Source organism: Podarcis erhardii, assembly GCF_964252035.2.
Source record: "Podarcis erhardii genome assembly, chromosome: 2".
NCBI classification, from domain to species: domain Eukaryota; kingdom Metazoa; phylum Chordata; class Lepidosauria; order Squamata; family Lacertidae; genus Podarcis; species Podarcis erhardii.
In genome coordinates this window covers 21,422,768-21,444,997 of record NC_138498.1, presented here as the reverse complement: position 1 = coordinate 21,444,997, position 22,230 = coordinate 21,422,768, and the positions used below count along the sequence as shown (strand labels likewise).

The 22,230-nt window shown below is 45.5% G+C and overlaps 3 protein-coding genes across 7 annotated transcripts in view; 2 read left to right on the top strand and 1 right to left on the bottom strand.

The window, feature by feature from the left end:
- Nucleotides 1-16,208, bottom strand: part of ITGA7 (integrin subunit alpha 7) — an 87,911-nt gene extending 71,703 nt beyond the window's left edge. The window contains exons 1-3 of one of the 5 annotated variants that reach the window (XM_081849529.1): nt 16,173-16,208; nt 15,361-15,438; nt 2,183-2,259 (exon numbers count right to left, since the gene is read on the bottom strand). In XM_081849529.1, coding sequence (XP_081705655.1) covers nt 2,183-2,259; nt 15,361-15,438; nt 16,173-16,193 — 176 coding nt within the window. In that variant the 5' untranslated portion in view covers nt 16,194-16,208. Of the gene's footprint in view, nt 1-2,182; nt 2,260-9,871; nt 9,945-15,360; nt 15,439-15,549; nt 15,624-16,172 lie in introns of those variants that run through there. The other 4 variants (XM_081849530.1, XM_081849531.1, XM_081849532.1 and 1 more) reach the window with 4 other exon arrangements.
- BLOC1S1 (biogenesis of lysosomal organelles complex 1 subunit 1) lies at nt 1,808-13,780 on the top strand. The gene is made up of 4 exons (XM_081850027.1): nt 1,808-1,969; nt 4,386-4,458; nt 11,478-11,610; nt 13,303-13,780. The coding sequence occupies exons 1-4, from the start codon at nt 1,909-1,911 to the stop codon at nt 13,411-13,413; spliced, it is 378 nt and encodes a 125-aa protein (XP_081706153.1). The 5' UTR covers nt 1,808-1,908; the 3' UTR covers nt 13,414-13,780.
- Nucleotides 15,945-22,230, top strand: part of LOC309335098 (retinol dehydrogenase 5-like) — a 10,394-nt gene continuing 4,108 nt past the window's right edge. The window contains 2 exon segments of the mRNA XM_081850043.1: nt 15,945-16,101; nt 20,982-21,359. Coding sequence (XP_081706169.1) covers nt 21,002-21,359 — 358 coding nt within the window. The 5' untranslated portion in view covers nt 15,945-16,101; nt 20,982-21,001.

Below are 22,230 nucleotides of genomic sequence, written 5' to 3'. Positions count from 1 at the left end.
AATCAAATTGCAGACATAGGGAAACCGTACTTACATTATAAAAATAAGCATATATAAATTGTTGTGAGCAAAAAGCGTCTCATTTGTGTGCATGAAAATATGTAGTAATCCTCCAGTAGGAAAGGAAATAGGGAAAATATATGCAGAAACATGTGGAGATTCTTGCGACAAAGTAAGCATGGAATGCATAAATGAATCACACAGCCCTATGTTAAAGTTGCACCCTGTTGTTTACTTTGCTGAAATAGTCTTCAGGATGTTTTTTTTATGCAGGCAGGGAGTCCAGAAGGAATAAGAATGCTAGAGCACAAGCTTTGTGGTGGAATGGTGGATGATCATAGAATTGTAGAGCAGGAAGTGATCCCAGGGGCCATCTAGTCAAACCTCCTGCAATGCGGGGATCTCTGCTAAAGCATCCATGACAGATGGCCATGACGGGGAAAAGGCAGTGGCTAAGTGAGTTGTAGAACAGCAGGGCAGGGCTGGGACAGGCCCCTGCCTGAAATCCCAAAATGCTATTACCAGCTAGTGTAGACAATACAGTGGTACCTTGGTTCTCGAACTTAATCTGTTCCGGAAGTCTGTTCGTCTTCAGAAACTGTTCGAAAACCAGGACACTGCTTCTGATTGGCTGTAGGAGCTTCCTGCACTCAAGCAGAAGCCGCGTCAGACGTTCAGTTTCCAAAAAATGTTCGAAAACCGGAACACTTAGTCCCGGGTTTTTGGTGTTCAGGAGCCAATTTGTTTGACAGCTAAGCCATTCAAGAACCAAGGTACCACTGTACAGTGGTACTTCTGGTTGCGAACGGGATCTGTTCCAGAGGCCCATTCGCAACATGAGCAGAACGCAACCCGCGCCTGCGGGTCGCAATTCGCCACTTCTGCGCATGCGCGTGATATCATTTTGTGCTTCTGCGCATGCGCGAGTGGCAAAACCCAGAAGTAACCCTTGCTGGTACTTCCGGGTCGCCGCGGGGCGCAACCTGAAAACGCTCAACCTGAAGCAAATGTAACATGAGGTATGACTGTACTAAACTAGATGACCTTAATTGTCTGATTCAGTATGATGATGATGATGATAATTTTCATATATATCCCGCCATCTGGTTGGGTTTCCTCCAGCCACTCTGAGCGGCTTACAACATATATATATATAAGACATCTTCCCTGTGTTCCTATGATAAAATAGGATGCAGCCGTGGAGATGTTCACAGTGTTGTTTTCAGAGTATCTCGACCAATTTACCAGAGCTGCATGACAGGCAGAAATTTGACAGGTGAAGCACCTCCCCCACCCCACCCTCTTTCCCTTTTTTATATACACTATACCATAAATCATTTTTTTACTTTTTTCTGTTTTACACTTTAGAATATTCCTTTAAACCACCTTAAAATGTCAACGGCTTCCCTTGCCACGGTTCATTCTGCGTATCATAAATCCCTGCACATTTTACCTAAACCAAACCCTTCAGTATTCCATTATTGCTTCCAACAACATAACTTGTTTACACTGCTGAATTTATGTTATAACGCTGCCAACCTTTTCAAGCGTACACAATGTGTCACCCCGCCCACTTTTCCAATTTCAGCTGCAACTGAATTAGACCTCACTGTATACAAGTTGTACAAGTGACAATGAAGTCTTTCAATTCAACCTGTTGCACCTCTGCCTATAATTAAAAACGCAAAACTTCAAAGGGCGTGGCGAGATGGCGGGAGGGAGATGGTAACTATACCTCGCAGGGTTATTTATACCTATTTTCGAAATCTTGCTCTCCAGTGACGGGAAGGGGGGGGGGGCGGAGATCGCGCGCGCGCGCGCTTGGCGAGTCATGTGACGACGGCTGGAGTCATATGACGAGGAAGAGGAGCGAAGAGGCCTCTCTCCCCGTGTGGCTTCTCCGCAGCCATGCTCTCCCGCTTGCTGAGGGAGCACCAGGCGAAGCAGGGCGAGAGGAAAGAGCTGCAAGGTGAGCGCGGCCTAGCGCCCCTTCCGAAGCCTCCGGGCTCGCGTAGCAAAACCAAAACACCGCGGGGCCCCGGGCGCGCGGGCCTTGCTCCGAGCGTCGCCTTGGCAACCGCCCACCGCCAATGAAAACGCCCTTGCGGCAGCGGTGGGTTGTCGCTATTGGTCCAGAGGGCTGTCATTGGGGAGAAAAGGGGAGGGGAGGAGGAGTGCGTACCTGCCGGCCGTCAGGAGCCAAACGAACGGGAGTTTCCGGCGCCTCTGCTTTACTCTCTTGTGTACGTTTGAGCTCAGCTGTGAATAGGAATGTTACGCACTTTCCCTACGGCATTTCGGGCTCTCCGGGTTCCCATACCCCCCAGCATTTATCCGATGTAATAGGGACTTTCTATATTGTTAAAACAAAATAAAAAAATTCCTTCCAGTAACACCTTAAAGACCAACTAAGCTAGTTCTAGGTATGAGCTTTCGTGTGCATGCACACTTCTTCAGATACACATATTGTATCTATATTGATATTAGGGATGCGGGTGGTGCTGTGGGTTAAACCACAGAGCCTAGGATTTGCTGATCCAAAGGTCGGCGGTTCGAATCCCCGCGAGGGGGTGAGCTCCCGTTGCTCGGTCCCAGCTCCTGCCAACCTAGCAGTTCGAAAGCACGTCAAAAGTGCAAGGAGATAAACAGGTATCATTCCAGCGGGAAGGTAAACGGCGTTTCCATGCGCTGCTCTGGTTCGCCAGAAACGGCTTAGTCATGCTGGCCACATGACCCGGAAGCTGTACGCCGGCTCCCTCGGCCAGTAAAGCGAAATGAGTGCTGCAACCCCAAAGTCAGTCACGACTGGACCTAATGGTCAGGGGTCCCTTTACCTTATATTATTATTATTATTTACTATTGATACCCCACCCACCTGACTGGGTTGCCCCAGCCCCTCTGGACGGCTTCCAACATATATTAAAACATAATAAAACACTAAACTCCCCCTTCAAATAGCTCAGGGTTCAGATAACTTCATACCCTCCAACATTTATCTGATGTAATAGGGACGTTCGATGATGATTTACTATTTATGCCCCACCCATCTGACTGGGTTGCCCCAGCCATTCTGGGCAGCTTCCAGCATATATTAAAACAAAAGAAAACATTAAAAACTTCCCCATACAGGGCTGCCTTCAAATGGCTCAGGGTTCAGATAACTCCATACTCTCCCAACTTTTCCATGCTGAAAATAGGGACGTCCTAAGGGAAAGCAGGACTTTCCGGGATCAAACCAAAAACTGGGACTGTTCCTGGAAAATAGGGACACTTGGAGGGTTTTGGGTTCCCGCCATTTACTTGTAGTAATCGAGGGTCGCATTGAGTGCAGCAACCATGAAAGCCAGGAAATGGCGAGTTATGGACCAAGGTTTGGTGGGGATCATGTGGCTTTCTAGATGCTGAGGGAAGTGCTTTGGACTGTCTAGGCCCAAAAAAGTGTTTTTCCACTTGGGCATCTGTTCGCTTTGGCGCTCTGCCACTTTATGAGAGCCAGTGTGGTGTAGTGGTTAAGAGCGGTAGTCTCGTAAATCTGGGGAACCGGGTTCACGTCCCCGCTCCTCCACATGCAGCTGCTGGGTGACCTTGGGCCAGTCACACTTATCTGAAGTCTCTCAGCCCCACTCACCTCGCAGAGTGTTTTTTGTGGGGGAGGAAGGGAAAGGAGAATGTTAGCTGCTTTGAGACTCCTTAAAGGGAGTGAAAGGCGGGATATCAAATCCAAACTCCTCCTCTTCTTCTATCTGTTGGGTGGCTTGTTGCTGTTGGACCACAACTTCCATCACCCACTGGCAGCTTAGCTAATGCTCGGGGATGATGGGCGTTGTAGTCCAGCAACAACTGTAGACCAACCTGAGGTTGAAGAGCACTACCAGACTCATTTTTTTAAAAGGCTACTTCTGATTATTCTGCCTCAGTGTCCCCCTTCCAGCACACTGTCAAATTAGTAGGAAGGATATGGATGCACAAATATAAGTTTGTGCACACATTTAAGGCTCATCCACACTCCTGTGTGTCCTCTGCTTAGAAAGCACAGGCCAGATCGGTTTGCCGCTTGCCACACTCCTTTCCCAGGGAAAATCTGCTCTTAAGCTTTAAATCTGAACAAATTGTTTGCTCCAATTGAGTGCTAAATAGCAAGTTTGGGGAGGGACACAGTGGAGATGTTGAAAAGCCCTCAGTGTTTGCTTAGGGGAGTGGAGATGAAAATACCAAACTTGGAAGAAAAGAAACATGCACATGCATGTTTGACGCATAATGAGGACAAGTTGCATGAAGCAAACAAAGAGTGCTAGCGTTGATGCATCTTCAGTTTGTGCCCCTCCCGCAAAACGTATAGACATTTTGAGATGACAAAATGGCCTCTGCTTCCCCTCTCTTTCTAGAACGGCGGAGGCGAGAGGCCATCGCTGCAGCCACTTGCTTAACCGAAGCCCTGGTTGACCACTTGAACGTTGGGTAAGCGGTACTGAGTAATGATGGCTCCATACAAATCTTTGGTTAATAGTACCACATACTATTACCCATTTCTGCGCGTGAGCTGTTTCCAACCTTTAGTCTGCTAAATTGCTCCCTAACAAGGAAATGTCAACTGAGAACCTGCATTAGTAGTGGGGGGCAGTCATGACTCAGTAGACGTTCCAGCTGGTGCAGAATGCAGCAGCTGGACTGCAAACAGCGATAAATGGCTCAGGGCTTGTGATACCTTCGCTAAAACAACTGCACTGACTGTTCGTATCCTACCTGGTCACGTTCAAGGTTCTTGTGTTTTTATGCAAAGTCCTGAAAAACGTGGGTCAAGGATACCTTAAGGATCTCCTGAGCCCAGCTCAATTGCAGATGATGGCACACTGTCTATTGAATTCATATCTTTCAAAAAAGAATGACGCAGGCTCCATTCATAGGCTATTAGTTTCCCTTCCATGTTGAACACCTAACTGGCCTGCCCTAGGAGTTGGGCATTTCATGTTGCCAGCCCCATATTGTGGAACAATCCTCCAGCCCAGATTCTAGCTAGCATCCTCGCTTTTTTACTTTCAGGCATCTCTTGAAGACTTTTTAATGCTGGCAGACCATGACTTGTGGCAGTGAATTTCATAGTTTAACTAGACGTCATGTGAAGAACTACTCCCTTTGATCTATTCTGAAACCCCCCATCACTCAAATTCATCAAATGACTCCTGGTTCTAGTATTACAAGGCAGGAAGAAAACCTCTATTTGCTCTCCACAGCATGAATAATTGCATAAAACTCTCACATCCCTCCATAGTCACCTTTCCCCACTCCTAAAGAGGCCCCAAACATTTTATCCTTTCCTTGTAGGGAAGTTGCTGCAGTCCTCAGGTCCCTTTGGTTGCCATTTTTTGTACTTTTTCAGTTCTATAATATCCTTTTTGAGTACCGCAGCCAGATCTGTACACAACATTCCAAGTGTGGTTGCATCATAAAATTGTATAACGGCGTTTTGATATTGGCAGTTTTATTTTTCCTTTGATAATGATCCCAACATCATCTTGGTACACTTCTTTAAGTTGCTTAGAGCTGAATATTGAAGACCGGGCTAGAGAGTTCCTGTGTCTGCTGAAGTAGCTTTCCAGTTCCTTTAATTTTTGCCTTAGCCAAGACTTCCATATTGCTCAGCAAAGCAATTTGCCTTAGCCTGAGAAAGTTTGATATGATTGGGAGAATATTAGCTTTACAAATTTAACTTTCTAGCCTGTGGAGTTTACTGTAAACGTTTTGGAAGAGTGACTTAAGATCCACTATGCAGAAGGAATAATTGCCAGGAATAATGGCTGAAAAACACCCTAAGGCAAGAGCTTTTTACGTCAGCAAAATATAACATGCTAATTAGAAGGGCATTCTTTCTTAATTTTGGTCAGCTAAGCTCTTTGTGGTCCATGTTGCATTTTAAAGTTGTTCTCCCCTATTAAATTAAACAATATTCATAAACAGTGGACAGAAGGGCCACTAACCCTATGCCTTATCCAAGCTGCAGACCTGCCTCTCACTGCCACGAAAAGTGGAAGTTGCTGCATTTCTATAGCATGACCTATTATCGCCTTGACAAGTGGTGTCCAGTCTCTGCTATTGGCGCCATCCAGCTCTGTGGTTAGCTGATGAGAAGTCTCTGCTGCTTCATTCTTCTGGCCCACACTTCCCTAGGGGTTTTTGGCAGCATTGCTAAGTCTGTATTGATTGTTTAGAATGGGAGAGACCACATGGCTACCCTTGCTTTGCTGTTTCCCATGGATATTGCCACACAGTGTAGATTGGAGGGGAACACAGAAAAGAAGGTCTATTAAGAAGTAGTAACGTACGTGTTAAAACAAATCTGAAGTAAGCTTTCTGGCGTCACTACTTCTGCACAGAAAGCATGCCTCCTGTTCACCTTCCTGCTTCTTGCCTGCTATTTTAAAGCAGGGATTACTTCACTGTTCCCAAACACTTGCTGTATTTAGCTGCCCTGGGAGAGTTACTTGGATTCCAGCTGGATGACTTCCAGGGCTGGTGGGATAGTGGGGAAACAACATCTCTGCTTTGACCAGTCAAACTTCTTGAGTCCGTCACAGTTCAGATGCTAGAAGGCAATGTGAGGTTAAAACCCAACGCTGCCATTTTCATTGTCACCTTGCAAAATGTATGCGGACAAGACCATTTGTTATGGTATCCTGATCTTTCCCCCCTCACAGAGAACCACCTGGGGTCACTCTAGAGATGTTGGTGATGGGACATTTCCCCCCAAGCTTTTGATGGGCTAAGATGATGTTTTTGCAGTTACCGTACTGCCTCTTCCCTTCTATTGGCAACCTTTGCTTGATTTTCAGCTTTGAGGAGTAATTCCCTTCATTATACAGTAATTTTGAAAGCTTGGCCATAATAGGGGCCGCTATTTGTATGTGGGCTTGATAGAATGCCGAATTAAAGGGGCCCAGCCTCATGACATGCGTACATAACCTCCTGAGCTGTAATTGCTTGAGTAATCCTTTCTTCGAAATTCAATCTAGGAAATTTCCATTGATATAAAAATATTTTCCATTATTTTCCATACTCAACTACATTGTGTTTATACAGTAAATTGTAGTTTGAAGAAATATAGTTCTCCATGCTCCGTGCTTATTAAAGATGGAATGGTGCGTTTCTGTTGTTCTTTTGTCAGTTGCCATGCTAAAAACATTCCTCGCTTGGTAGCTTTTTCAAAACATCTCTTGTTTTAAGGAGGCAAAGGATTTTTCTGCCCTGTATATGTACATGAATCCAGCGCTAACTCAGAAATAGTACCTCGGGTTAAGAACTTTGCTTCAGGATGAGAACAGAAATCGTGCTCTGGCAGCGGAAGGCCCCATTACCTAAAGTGGTGCTTCAGGTTAAGAACAGTTTCAGGTTAAGAATGGACCTCCAGAACGAATTAAGTACTTAACCTGAGGTACCACTGTACTGTGATGAAAACAGCAAGCTGCTCCCTCCTCTTGTCATTTCTAGCTGCTAAAATACTAAAATGGTCCTCTTTAAAAACATCCCACAATACTAAACCTGTATCAACTCGTCCTTCATTTATAATACATTATATCCTTAATTTTTGGTGGGTACAGATTTCTTAATTGTCACTCCAGCTTTTCATGTAATGACTTTATTTTCTTCCATCTAAGAAATATTATAATTCCCATCTCTGTGGAAAATATTTTTTCAAAGGGATATCAGGTGAGAAAAAAGCTCATAATTGATTAATGTATCTGGCATTGGAAAGGAGAGGGGGGGACCTCCAAGCATCCTAGACTGGCCACCTTGTGCTGACCTTTGTTGATCTTCTGTCAGCATTAGACCAATATTCTTGCTGACCTCATGTCTTCACTTCCTTTCTCCCATCTTTCTGCCTCCCTCACATACTTGGAACTCTCTTTTGAGATGCAAGAACAAGCATAGCTTATTGCATCTCCACATGTATTTCCAACAATAAATATTAGCTTACTTATTTTCAGAAAGCCAGAGCCTCAGTGTGATTGTATCCAGAGTAAAGTGTACTCCTCAAACGGGGATTCTGTTTCAGCCCACCTTTTGACAGGGTTCAACTCCCGATGCTAAAATGCAGCCTGTGGGGTTGGCCACTTCTGCAGCAGGAGGAGCATCACACAAGTAGAATTCTGCTCATATAAGCTCTAGATCCAGGCAAATGTGTCCAACCCTGCTGCCCTATCCTGATTGAAGCACAGACACATACAAGAATCTAAATACTCTTTAACTATCACTTAGCTTTCCTTACCAGGTTTATTTAGAGCATTTGTACCCCTCTCTTCAGCCAAAAAGGCTCCAGGAGCAGCTTACATACAATCAATTAAATCAAGCCAGCCCCTGCTCACAAGCTTACAATCTAATCTTCAAACACTTCCTTATATTCCCCCAAAAGTATTTAATATAATTAACACACTTCATTACACGCACAAAATATTTCCTCACTATAGAGCTTAGTAACAAGATGCAAATCTTGTTGAATAACAGGAGACTTTTGTAAACGTGTTTGACCAGGTGAGTTAGACTGTTCGCATTTGTAAGTTGAAAATGCGTGCAATGAAGTGTTTGATGACAAGCCTCTCACTAGGACAATACCAACAAACGTTGGTCCCTATTTTCCACAGATTCACTACTTGCACAAGAATCATTGCTGTCCCAAATGCCAGATTTAACCCAGATCTTCTGCCAAATATATGTGCCATTGTGTCAATTCTACCAAATATATACAGTTGAGTAAGAAAAGAGAACACATGAACTTCATTCAGAAGTTCCCCCCCCCCCAGAAAATATATCCCCTTACAAAATACAAAAAGAATTAGTTCACTGAAGAACATTTTTAAATGATTTAACAAGGACTATTAAAAGACTTCATTAATTGCCTAGTTCATTAAAGACAGGAACTTAGTGGATTACAATAGTTCATTGAAGGCTAGGGAAGTATTCTCAAAAGAATACCTCAGATTAAGCAGCAGAATCTCAAATAAGCGCCTATTTGATTAAAGAAGGGACTGGATCAGAACGCAGTAAATAATTCATTAAAAACTACTGAAACTTAACTGACCCACTTCATTAGGCAGGAATAAATGAGAACAACATTTCATGAAGGGATGTTAAAGACTTACTCGGAGAATGGTGTCGATGAAATTCCTGTCAAACACTAAATGCATTAATAGGGATATATATAATTCATATAAGCCAATTTAGGTGGGTTTTTTCTACTACATGAACAAATAGTGCATCATTCAGGAACCTGTTCTATCCAACTAAGGCAGGTGTGGGGGACATTTTTGGTTCCATAGGCCAGATCCTTATTAGGATCAGCCTCACGGGTCCAAACTTGACAGTTGGGCGGGCTGCCCAGCTGTCAGTCACATGACACTATTATTGACAGTCACATGATTGACAGCCGGGTTATCCTGCCCATCTGTCAAAATCCCTTGCGTGGGATTCCCAAGCACCCGACAGCCACTGACCATAGGGCTGGTGAAGTGCTTCCTTCTCCTCTCCCCTGGGAAAGACAGTACAGTAATAGCCCAGCACCTGGCATCGTAAACAGCATACGGGTGGATGAGTCAAAAACGCAGCATTCTTCGCTCTCTTATGTAGTCGGTTTACTTATTAAGCTAGTCAGGGTATAAAACCGTTTCATCTGCTTCACTTGGATATCTCAAGTTACCTCGTTAAAGTTGTCATAAAACAGTATGTAACCAGAACGGGCAAACTTGCCCTCCCAGTTTCCGTTCCAAGGGTGATATTTATATGGCAGAAGAGAGCTCCAACAGCTCTTCCAGCTCCCCAAAGGTGGGCTTACTTGTCTGCCTTTCCACAGTGACATGGTGCGTCACTTTCTTTTACCTCTTACCAAACAAGAGACATTCATTTTCAAGACAGGTGTTGGCTGGACACAGCGACTTGCATCTTGCTGGTCCTGTGGAACAAGGTTAACCACAGTGCACCCTGTGTATGAATTTTGGAGAACACAAAATCAAATTGACCTTGATAAAACCAAATAGAGGACTGTACTTGTGACTTATGACAAACCTAGACAGCATCTTAAAAAGCAGAGACATCACCTTGCCAACAAGGGTCCGTATAGTTAAACATATGGTTTTCCCAGTAGTGATGTATGGAAGTGAGAGCTGGACCATAAAGAAGGCTGATCGCTGAAGAATTGATGCTTTTGAATTATGGTGCTGGAGGAGACTCTTGAGAGTCCCATGGACTGCAAGAAGATCAAACCTCTCCATTCTTAAGGAAATCAGCCCTGAGTGCTCTCTGGAAGGACAGATCCTGAAGCTGAGGCTCCAATACTTTGGCCACCTCATGAGAAGAGAAGACTCCCTGGAAAAGACCCTGATGTTGGGGAAGATGGAGGGCACAAGGAGAAGGGGACGGCAGAGGACGAGATGGTTGGACAGTGTTCTCGAAGCTACCAACATGAGTTTGACCAAACTGCGGGAGGCAGTGGAAGACAGGAGTGCCTGGCGTGCTCTGGTCCATGGGGTCACAAAGAGTTGGATACGACTAAATGACTAAACAACAACTTGTGACTTCCCGATCCCATGCCAGTCGCTTATGGCAAAAACGACTTCTGGTGCTCCAACAGAGGCCTGGGTTTTATGTCTACTTTTGGCAAGAAATCAATTTCTCTTGGCTTGTAATTGAAACGGGGCAGGATGAGGGGTGTTGGCACTCCAGTGTTCTGTTTTTAACTAGATGTATTACTCATCCATCCATTTCCCCACCCCACATCTGGCTATTAGAGCATATAAAATAGTTCAGGTAGTGCTTCATGAGCCAGTAATTTTTAAAAAAAGTTTGGATGTCAAACTTACAAGTTGCATAGAACCATTCCTCAGGCTGTAAAATCTGTATTGTTTTCTGAAAGTGTTCTGGAAGCATGGAAGCTTGCCACCCTGAAACGCACGCAATCGACTCAATTGAATCTGAATTGCTTTAGATCCCGTTGTCTCTTCCTATAACAGCAGCACAGCAACATATCTTGAAACTACCATGGCTGCCCGCAGTCTCCCCACTCTGGCCACACCCTTACTGTTTTGTGGGGGTAACTGACCTGCCCTTCCCTGTTACCCACCCTTGTTTGGGCGATTTATTCTCCCTTGGTGAGGAAAATCACTCACACGCCTTATCATTGCCCAGCCCTTCACCTGCCTTTGCCTCGGCCATGATAGGTTCCAGATGTTCCCAGTGCTGCATAATGATTGCCAGATGTTGCTGAGCCATTAAATCCTCTACAGCTTGGGAACTTACCCAGCTGCAGACTCCCAGCGCCTGCCTCTGCCCCTGGGGTTAGCTCGCTCCGAGCTGGGAAGCCACTCGGAATGGCGAAGAGCCGAGCAGAAAACACAACGATGGAGGGATTGGCAAAGAGAAAGATCCTCTGTTTCCCTCCCCTACTTGTCTGAATTAATCGCTGAGCCCCTCTCTCTCTCCCTCTCCCACTCTAGGGTAGCGCAGGCCTATGTGAACCAAAGGAAGCTTGACCACGAAGTGAAGACATTGCAGATCCAGGCTGCCCAGTTTGCCAAACAGACCGGCCAGTGGATCAGCATGGTGGAAAACTTCAATCAGGCTCTGAAGGTCGGTGGGATAGCTGCTCCTACGGGGGAGGCACATATCTTGCACAGTAACCTCAAGATTAGCCTAAAAATTACAATAGGACTCGATGGGTGATGGGAGGTGAGGTTTGGCGATGGGGAAGCATGGCTGGGTTTGCGCAGAGAACAAGGGAGAGAAAGGGGCTCGTGGGCAATAAAGGAGAATGGATTGGGGCAGGCTTTGGTGTGTGCCAGAACAATTGAAGTAATAACAAATTAGCCCTCGAGTATTGCGGCTTGCTGAGAAGTCACAGTTTGTCCCTGACATCCGAGGCAGTAGGTGATCATAGAATCAGAGTTTGAAGGGACATCTGGTCCAAGCCCCTGCAATGCAGGAATCTCAAATAAATGGCTCAGTTGATTAGAGTGTGGTGCTGATAATTGCCAAGGCTGCAGGTTCGATCCCTATACAGGACAACTGCGCATTCCTGCATTTCAGGTGCTTTGACTAGATGATCCTTGGGGTCCCTTCCAATGCTATGTTTCTGAAGCCTCCATGACAGGTGGCCATCCAGCCTCTGCTTAAAAACCTCCAAGGAAGGAGAGCCCACCACTTTCCAAGGGAGTCCATTCCTCTTGCTGTCAGAAAGTTATTCCTGATTGTCTGAGAGGGATGCCGCAGTGTATTGAGCCTATACCTGCGAGGGAGAACATGAAAGTATGCATGGGGAAGCAGAGAATGAGAAAACACCTGGTTGGAATTAAGGAGGGTGAGACACGTTGGGGAAACCCAAGAGCCTGCATATTCCAATTCACAGCTTTTGTGCCAAAACAATATAGACTCCCTGATGATAGGATTCTAGCCATGGAGCACACTTTGTGCTTCTTCCAGTTGTAGGTGCTCCTGACAATAATCAGTTGGAGAGCTCCACCTGCTGGGCATGGGGCTCCCCATGTTATCAACTCAGCAAGAGAGACAAAATAATCAGAATATGTTAGCCCCACAAAATTGTGTGTATGCGTGAAATTTGGTATCTGTACAGTTTTCCACCCTAAATGTTGCATGGAGAAATTTATTTAAAGCTGCCATATATAGCTGCTTAAAAACCCACAATATGTAGCTGTAGTGTCTTGTGGAATTGTTCTCAAAGATAAGAGTAAAACGTTCTGGGACATTAATTGGAAGTATTAGCATGTCTGGTCATGCCTGATCCTAGCAGAGACTGCTTGTATATGTAGTTCTTCTTCTGTACCTTAGTTAGCCATTTCATCTATTGAAATAAAGTCACAAGCAATTGAAATTATTGAAAGTTGCTTGTGAACAGTAATTCTTAATATGGTGCTGTCAATTTACATGGCATTTTACAAAGTAGTATAAGCAAGAGAGATGAGTCTCCGTCCCGGTGAGGCCACAGTCTTTTTGTCCGTAGTGTAGGAGACAACAAGGATAAACTTGGGCAAATGCATTAAGCTTGATGGAAAAGTGAGGGCTTCAAGGAGGAATTTGGAGAAAGAAAAAGGCTGCATAAAGAGGAAGGAACCAAAGGAGGATCGCAGAGAAGTTAGGCCAAATCAGAGAACTCAAACTATACAGTGTGCTTTGAACTCACCCGAAATCTCCCTGCCCTAACTGGGTGTCTGGGAGTAAGATTGAGGGCAGGTGGAGAAACAGGGTGCGTGCCGTTTGAGACGCAAAGAGATGAGTGTTTTGACCGTGACTTCTTCTTTCCGGCAGGAGATTGGCGACGTGGAAAACTGGGCACGTAGCATTGAGATGGACATGCGGACCATTGCCACGGCCCTAGAGTACGTTTACAAAGGGCAGCTGCAGCCATCCACCTCCTGAAATGGACACCTTTCCTCCTTGGACCCCCTTCCCTCACTTCATGCAGCCAGCAGTGTGGGGGCGCAAGTAAAGAAATGGCAAATCCCTTGTCTGCCAGCCCTTATTAAATGGTCAGCGGCTGCCTTTTTGCAGCAGCGGGCGAGATCTGCCCTTGCTCCCTAGCCAGCGACTGAAAGGCATGTTGGCCTGTGCTGAATGAGTGGTAGTGGTATCTGGCTGTGGGGAATTAAAAACAAACCAGTATTGATTCAGGAGAAACACAACATACACACAATGAAAGGTGGAGAAGGGGTTGTGCAGACCAGCTTTTACCTCTCGCTGTGACGAAGCTAGAAAGAACGGAATAAAAACGAATGGTTTAAACGCATGGTGAGTGTTGGCATGAATCACTAAAGGGAGCTCAGCATGTGTCCTGGCTGCATCTGCTGCCCAGGCCCATCTTGGAGAGGAGAAGCAAAGATGGTATCCTGGCTCCCCTTATCCAAACAGGCAACCTTACAGAGACTTGAGTACTTCAATGTAGGTTTGGCTCACTGCCCAATATGTCTCCCAGCCTGGCCTCCTCATCCTCTTTAGTTTTTAAATCCTTCTCTGAAGGTCCTTTTCATGCCTTAACAAAGGAACCCTTCTCCGGCTAGTTTTGTCCTAATCTACTGTGATTCAACATGCAGAGCCTGCTTGTTAGGGGGCGGTGTGTGTGTGTGTAATGGAATGAAAAGAGGGGTTAAGCCCCCCAAGTTCCAGCCTCCCTTCCCTTCCCTTCCCTTCCCCCTCCCCATTAGCCAACTTTGCTGCACAGGAGACAGAATCTTCTATAAAAGGCCAAGGAAAGCAAAGTCCTTGACATCTCATACCCCTTCTACTTTTTCTGTGAGATGCGTTACTATTCAGTCTCTTCAATCCCACTCAGCTCTTAAAAGTAGATTTCATAACTGTAGTGATGGGAGCTCTTGAATCAACAATGCCTTTTCATTACGTTCCTTCCAAGCAAGTCCATTGATCACAAGACTTGGGGCAGAGCTTAGGCATGGGATCCTAGCTTCCAACGCACTCCTTTATCCTGCACGCTCGGATACTTTCAATGGCAGGTTCCCCCTTGGACTTAGGAGGCTCTGTCCCACTTTAAAGCAGAGAAGTGGCAGTATCTGACATTTCCTCCAAGTTGCTTAGGTTTCCCAGCTGAAGGATGTCCACACATGGAAGCAGCCTTCATGTGAGCCTCACTTTGGCGGAGCGGGAGATGCCTAACGCTCATTGCTACACTGCTTTCCATGCTGTATGCTTGGACGCTGGTGGTGTTCTTTTGTTTTTAGTCAGCCCTCCTGCCATATTTACACCCCCACCACATGTGAACATAATTCCCTGTTTCCTGGCATAACACTGATATTCCTTGTTTATTTGATTTAATCTGACTGGTGTTAAATACCATCTCCAAATTAATTTATAATAATTTTCTTTTCTTCTTATAGACAACATTTTCAGTGAAAGATTCTCCCATATTTTCCCCCAGCTTCAACTATCTATCTGCCCTGTTGTCTCCTTTTCCCACACCTCTTTTAATTTGTCTTCTTCATCCTCCATTTCTACTAATATTTTATAAATTTCACTGGTAGACAGCCCTCTTGCCAAAGTTCTCAGGGAAGTATACAAACAATACCATCAAATGCAACTCATAGCTCGTTCACAAAATGGCAGTGGACAGGGACTACCTAGCCATCTCCAGTCCAAAGGCCACACAGAACATAACAGGCTATATTCAGCCAGGACCCATTAAAATTAAATGAACCTAAGTTAGACACGGCTGCTGCCTTCAGCGGTTCTACTCTTGAGTAACAATTGTATTGATTACCACCCTATGTTTTCTTAAAAACTGAAGTCCAAAAGACGTCAACAAGTGGGGGCACGCAAACTTATCTCAGTCCCATAAACAAGGCAACTATGACTTACCACCGAGTGTGCCACAGATGCAGCAAATCTTGAGATGCTGTTCGCAATGGGTGCAGCGTGGTGGACACTTGAACTTCCCTAAGGAAAGGTGGGATACAAAATACTTTAAATAAACTTCAGATGTGCATCTGATTTACCCTGACGTGGTTAAACTATGGAAGGATTTTTCAGTACCAGCTTTCCTCTTACCACACCCTCCGGTTGTTTTCCCTTCTCAAGAGTTTTATTGTATGTTTTATGTTGTGCATTGCCTCGGGCAGCTTTTAAGAAAAAGGGTGGTAATCACATAAATGAAATTGTTTTTAACAAATAGTCTTGTTCCACCCTGAGTATGGTCCTTGAGGACGGGTTTCAAGGAAATGCAACTCTTGTATCCTTGTATCAGCTTCTTCATTATAGCCCAGCTCTTTAAGTCTAAGATTTCTCCGATTCCTCAGTACACAGCTCCTGAGAGATTTAACTGGAATTCAGCTGAGTGGAGGTTAACCGGGCAGATTGCTTTGCAGCTGCATTAAGGGTTAATACTGGGGCTGTGTCCCTGCCCCTTAGCGTCCACCGGGAAGCTGATTGGTGAAGGCTCTGGCTTCTTGCCCTCCTGGACTTTGGCTAGGAGCAGAACTCTTGTCCGCTCTGTGCAGCAGAAGCCAAGCAGGGTAAATAGTCCTAGACCCAGCAGAGACTAGCTGCTGCTTCTGCCGCTGGAGTCTGCCAAGTTTATCAACAGCTGCATCTGGTGAGAAGGTAAGGAGGACAATGGGTGGGCGGGCTGGTATTGCACTCCACCTAAGTCCCAGGAACTTAACGGAACAAACCTGAACCATCTTCCTCTGCATGGCTGCAACCCTGTAAATGGCAAGGTGTGCCGCTGATCAGTCCGTCTTGCAGTTGAGGAAGCTGGGGGGTGTCTAACGGGAAGAGCTGAAATCCGAGTGTGGTCTTGACACCTGAATAAACTTACTGTCTGCTTCAGCGCAAGTAGCAGCTGTTCTCTTCTTGAGGGAGCTGAAGTCACGCATGCAAGATGGGAGTGGAGTTAGGAATTCAGGCTCCCAAGCTCCAACTCTGGAAGAGAAGAGCCACTTATGGAATGTCTTAAAAGCTTGCTCTTTGAAATCTTGAGTTCTGTGTTGGCTTCAGCCACTGTGGCTGTGCCAATGCACAGATGCCCATCTCCTCTGCATCTGGTGGGCTCTCACCACTGGGTTTGAGCAGTGGTATACACACGGCATTAGCTGCATTCCACATCTATGCTGCTGTTTGTTCTGAAATAATTGTGGTTTGATGCATCTACCACCAAAGTAGCTTTGATCCAAATTGAGGGGGAGAAAGATCAGCCTAGCTACATTTTAAGCCAGTAACGTGTACAAAGCCTCTCTGCCTTTAAGTGGACCTGAGATCTTTCACCCTGAGCCCGATTTGTACAATTTTCTTCCTCCCCTGGGGATGTCTTCACACTTGCCTTGGAATGAAGAGCCACTGGCATCCAAGTTCTGCATCCTTTCTCTTTGAAATGGTGTCGGATCACAACTCAAGGTTTATGCAGAAGACCTGGGTGGGTACAGATGGGGCACCATAAAGTGATTGCAGAGGGTCTCTTGAGAGGGGGTGGGAATGTTTTTTGTAAATATTTGGCCTGGTCTACACATGCAGTAGAATGTGGCGGCAGAACTCTGTGGCGATAGAGCGATATGTACAGCCCACAGGTGTGAGAGAGCATTTGTGATCAGCTTTCATGTCCTAACAATACCCAAAGGGCTAGAGGGTTTTCTATCCCTGCCCTAAAATTTAGTTATACTGTAGTACCTACTAAAGAACAGTAGCCTAGCCAGTTCTGCATCTCTAGACAAAATCACCTTTGACCCTCTGTTTTGCGAAAAGAGTGTGTCCTCTGCTCTGTACCAGGTGAAGTAAAGGTATAAGGTAAAGGACCCTTGGATGGTTAAGTCCAGTCAAAGCTACTAAGCCTGCCAGGTAAATCATACATGAGACTTAACACCTCAGACTCATCGGTGTTTAAGTGCAATCTCTGCGCTAGAAGTACCGCACGAGTGAATGTGCTCATATTTAAATTACATTAAAAATAAAGACCAATAAGCATTACTATCAGTTGCCACAACTGCTAGGACAAAGGGAAGAAATCTTAACTCACCATCCCTTATTTGGCCTGTCTGAGTGAATAGCAGACAGATGCTTATGAATTGTTTTTGAGCACACAAGTCCTCCCCTGACCTTTATGTGCTAGATGAAAATATAGAGCTGCATCATATGGTATGTAATGTGGGCCTCACGGTCCTTGACCCTGAATGGGACCAGGCCACTTACAAAACTGGGTTATGAAAGCTCCCCTGATCCTTGCATTCTGGAGCAAGGGAAAAATCCTCTAGTACCCAGCCACTGGAGTCTCAAATGTATGGACTGAGCTTCTGTGTGAGAGAAAGTCAGGCATTGAATTCCCCAAGAATTGAGCTGGAACCATGTCAGCTGGATCTGCTACCATGTCAGGTAGCAGATGTCAAATAGGTACCGTGTTTGTCGCTGGATTAGTTCAGATTTGGACTCGAGACCGAACATAGTGCCTGCTGACAGAGATTTCCCAAGGGATACGGCACACTTGCATTTTTGGCTGTTGATTTTGTTTCACAATCCCAAACGAAGTCTTGACAGCTAGGATGCCCTGCTTTGCTTCCCCATCTACTGCCTGGGGGTTGTGGGGAGCAAATGACAAGCTACTTTTGCAAACTCACAGCCTTGCACTCTGCACGAATTAGTCCAGAGTAGCTTTCTTTGCTGACAAGTTTCCCAACACAGCTTAGAACTCCTTCTTTACCCACAAGTATGCATGCAAAGAATGGCAGGGTCCTGTGCTTCTGTTGTTGCTTTTACCACATGACATGTAAAATATGAGGCCAAATGTGCACACACATTATGTGGTTTAGTAACTGCTGGAAAGAATAGTTTGGGTGATTTTAATTTTAGTATTATAAATCAGTTGCTGGTGATGATGCGGCAATTGGTGAAATCCACTGGGGAATTCATTTCATACCCATCACGAGTTTACCACAAAGGTGGGTCCAGCCAGCCTCACACAGTTGGGTTTTTTAAGCAACTTCAGAGTGCCTGGTGGTGAGCTTGGCTGGCATGGAAACACACACAAACTCCTCACAACACCCCTGTGAGGTAGATAAGGGTTGGGGAGTGTTACTAGCCCAAAGGCACCCAGTGAATTTCATAGCTGAAAAGGTATTTGCACCTGGGACACCCCAGTCCTAGCTGGTGACTCTAATCCAGACATAGGCAAACTCGGCCCTCCAGATGTTTTGAGACTACAGTTCCCATCATCCCTGACCACTGGTCCTGTTAGCTAGGGATGATGGGAGTTGTAGTCCCAAAAAATATGGAGGGCCGAGTTTGCCTATGCCTGCTCTAATCGCTATGTCATGTTAATATTACCTAAACAGGGATATTATTGGACTTCCACTCCCATCAGCTCCAGCCAGGGATGACTAGACTTGTAGTCTAGCAACATCTGGAGAGGCCCCTGGCTTAAAGTATATTAATAGTATATTGCGACGAGTCTGTATTAATTGGCCCATTTTAAAACTTAGAGGTTTTTGCTCTGTGCCTCAAATATATCTGCATAAAAGAGTACAACCCTACGTTATGCCTACGTTTGTCCAAGGAACTAAGACACGAAGCTGGAAATCTGCTGCTGCTGTTGTTATCCCATCTAATCTCAGTCACACCCAAGCTTGTGGCCTAGTTTAGGGCAGGTCGCCATGGCAATCGCTAGAGCAGGAAGGATGTAGAGGAATGTGTGGCGTAAAATGTGTGTATGAGCCCCTGGTTAGAGCTGTGGGAACAACCAGGGCTGATAACCTGGGTCCTGCTCTTGGACTGCACTGCCAAATTCTCCCGCTAGATGCAATAGCTCTGGAGAGAGTTTGCTTGCATCTACCTCAGAGAGTTAAGGGGCCATATATAGACAAGGACAAGGCTGACTCCTCATGAGAGCACTGCAAGTCGCAGGCTTTGATCTGGAAGATTCCCAATCCTTGGCTCCCTGAGACTTCTAGCTTCTCCATCTGTGTTGAGCAGAGTTCGTCCAGATGCTATAACTTATCATGTCCACAGGAAACCTAAGACTACATGCACAATGGGTGCAACTGAATGTCGCACAAATACAATCAATCCATCAGCACAAGCATTTCTGCTTGCCACACAAAATGGTCTTCCCTCGAGCCTCCAGACCAGTTCAGAGCTAAACCACGTGGGAAACTGCTGTCAAATATAAACAACAAGCTTAAAGCTAGTTAATGCGTGGAGGGGTGAAGATCACAGAATTGTATTCCTAGACCTGGTCAGGTCACGCTCCCTCACCTCCGTTTAGGAGGAAGTGATATTAGATCTCCCTTCCTCCCACATCATGTTCCCAAGCCAGCACAGATGCCTCAGTCCCAGTTATTTGTTGTTGTTTTTAAAAAATAAAATACTAGCCACATTAGGGTGAAAAACGTAGCATTACATTTAGTTTGGCCCTTAGTGTGCTGGTTCGTTTACAATTACCTCTTTGGAGGAGCCTAAAATGGGTTAAAATATGTTGAGGATTAATTAAAGCATTTGTTTCTGAATTGCCCCTCATCATCTCTTCCTATTACCTCAAAATATATAAAGGACTGGCCCTTCACCATAAGGTCCAAGGATGGGTTATGTAACAACATTATTGGTAAAGGGACCCCTGACCGTTAAGTCCAGTCACAGATAACTCTGGAGTCGCAGCGCTCATCTTGCTTTACTGGCCGAGGAGCTGGCGTTTGTCCGCAGACAGCTTCCGAGTCATGTGGCCAGCATGATTAAGCTGCTTCTGGCGAAACAGAGCAGTGCATGGAAACACTGTTTACCTTCCTGCCGGAGTGATACCAATTTATCTACTTGCACTTTGACGTGCTTTCGAAATGCTAGGTTGGCAGGAGCTCACCCCATCACGGGGATTCAAACTGCTGACTTTCTGATCGGCAAGCCCTAGGCTCTGTGGTTTAGACCACAGCGCCACCCGCGTCCCTAACATTATATACCAGTATGAAAACAGATAAACAGTGACATTTAAAAAAAAGCAAGTTTAACCATTACAAAATGATATAAATTCAGCCAAAGAAGTGGACCTCACAAAACAAAATACCTTAGCTGCCAAAGGCCAGGGTTGAGAATCTCCCAAGAGTGATTAACATGACTGATTAGATAACAGAAGACCAGAACAATATCAATAGACAGCTTCGTTCTAGAATCAGAAGCCTACTGATCCTCAGGGATTGGGAATCTACTGCCCTCCAGTACAGCCAATGATCTAGGACAGGGTTTCCCAAACATGGGCCTCCAGCTGTTGCACTACAACTCCCATCATCCAGTGGTCAGGGATGATGAGAACTGTAGTCCAAAAAAACCCAGCTGGAAACCCTGGTGTAGGGTAATAGGAAATGTAGTCTAGGAACACACTAGGTTTCCCACTAGAGCCTGGCCTATGTGATTAGGACAGATGGATCTTCCTTATTGACCTTAAAACAAAAAGCAGAATTCAGCACTTACTTGTGCTCAGCCCACCTTGCCCATTTCCCCTTACCCCGCAGGTCTTCGTCGAGACTCTACTATGCTGTGTTGCTATGCGCTGCTCTTCAGTATCCTCTGGATTGTGGTGTGGTTCTTGCGCGACCGGCAGACATTGAGGTCCTACAAGGACAAGTATGTCTTCATCACAGGCTGCGACACGGGTTTTGGGAACATGCTGGCCAAGCGCCTGGACAAGAAGGGCTTTCAGGTGCTGGCAGGTTGCCTAACCCAGAAGGGAGCCGATAACCTGCAGCGGTCCAGCTCGCCAAACCTGCGCACCACCCTGCTGGACGTCACCAACTCCGAGAGCATCTCTAAAGCCGTGCAGTGGGTGAAAGGTGAAGTGGGAGAAAAAGGTGAGTCTCTCGCCCCAGTAGAGATCTGGGGGGTGGGGGGCAGTGGGGTGAGTCAGGTCTGAGTGTGTGTTGTGCTTCTACAGAAAACAAGGAGAAAAGTCAAAGTTCTGGATGCTGAAGTCAACTTTCTAAAACTGCAGCTTTCAACCAATGCAGTTCTAGCTGGGACAAGAAAAGCTCTTGAAAAGAGCAGGGATTTGACTGCATTACTCAAAAATCACAGGGCAGCTTACCTGACTGTACACCAATGGGCTTAAGGATTAAGACAGCAGCACAACTGCTAGTATAATTGCTGCTTTGCTGCTGTTGCTGAACTTAAGGCGCTGCCTTATGCCTGACCATTGATCCAGATAGCCCAATACTGTCAACACTGGCTGGCAGTGGCTTTTCATTGTTTCAGACAGGAGTATTTCCCCAGTCTCCTAGAGACTGAAACTAGGTTGTTCTGCATGCACGACATGTGCTCATTAATGCTCGAGTTGCGGCTTATTATTACTAGCTTTAATTTACAGTGTGGTGTACTCATTATATTGCGATCCCAACATAGGTCACAATTATACCCATTTTACAGGTAGGGAAGAGAGATAGAATAATGTATACAGTCGTACCTTGGAAGTCAAACAGAATCCATACCAAAAATCTGTTCGACTTCCAAAACATTTGAAAACCAAAGGGTGGCTTCCGAGCCGCGGAAGTCTCATCGGACATTCGGCTTCCAAAAATTGTTCGGAAACCAGAAGAGTCAATTCTGGGTTTCGATCTTTCGGGAGCCAAGGCATTCGAGATCCAAGGTACGACTGTACTCTTAAAACCAGATCTCTAAGCTTTGGCTACAAGATGTTGGTAACAACTCAGCATTTTATCCCCCATAGTAAACCTTTGCTTACGAAACATCGCAGGCTTAATCTTTGGT

Excerpts from the sequence above, each read along its gene's own strand:
- BLOC1S1 (XM_081850027.1), top strand. The coding sequence starts at position 1,909 with ATGCTCTCCCGCTTGCTGAGGGAGCACCAGGCGAAGCAGGGCGAGAGG. Across the intron at positions 1,970-4,385 it reads CGAGAGGAAAGAGCTGCAAG|AACGGCGGAGGCGAGAGGCC; the intron begins GTGAGCGCGGCC and ends CTCTCTTTCTAG. Across the intron at positions 11,611-13,302 it reads ACTTCAATCAGGCTCTGAAG|GAGATTGGCGACGTGGAAAA; the intron begins GTCGGTGGGATA and ends TCTTTCCGGCAG.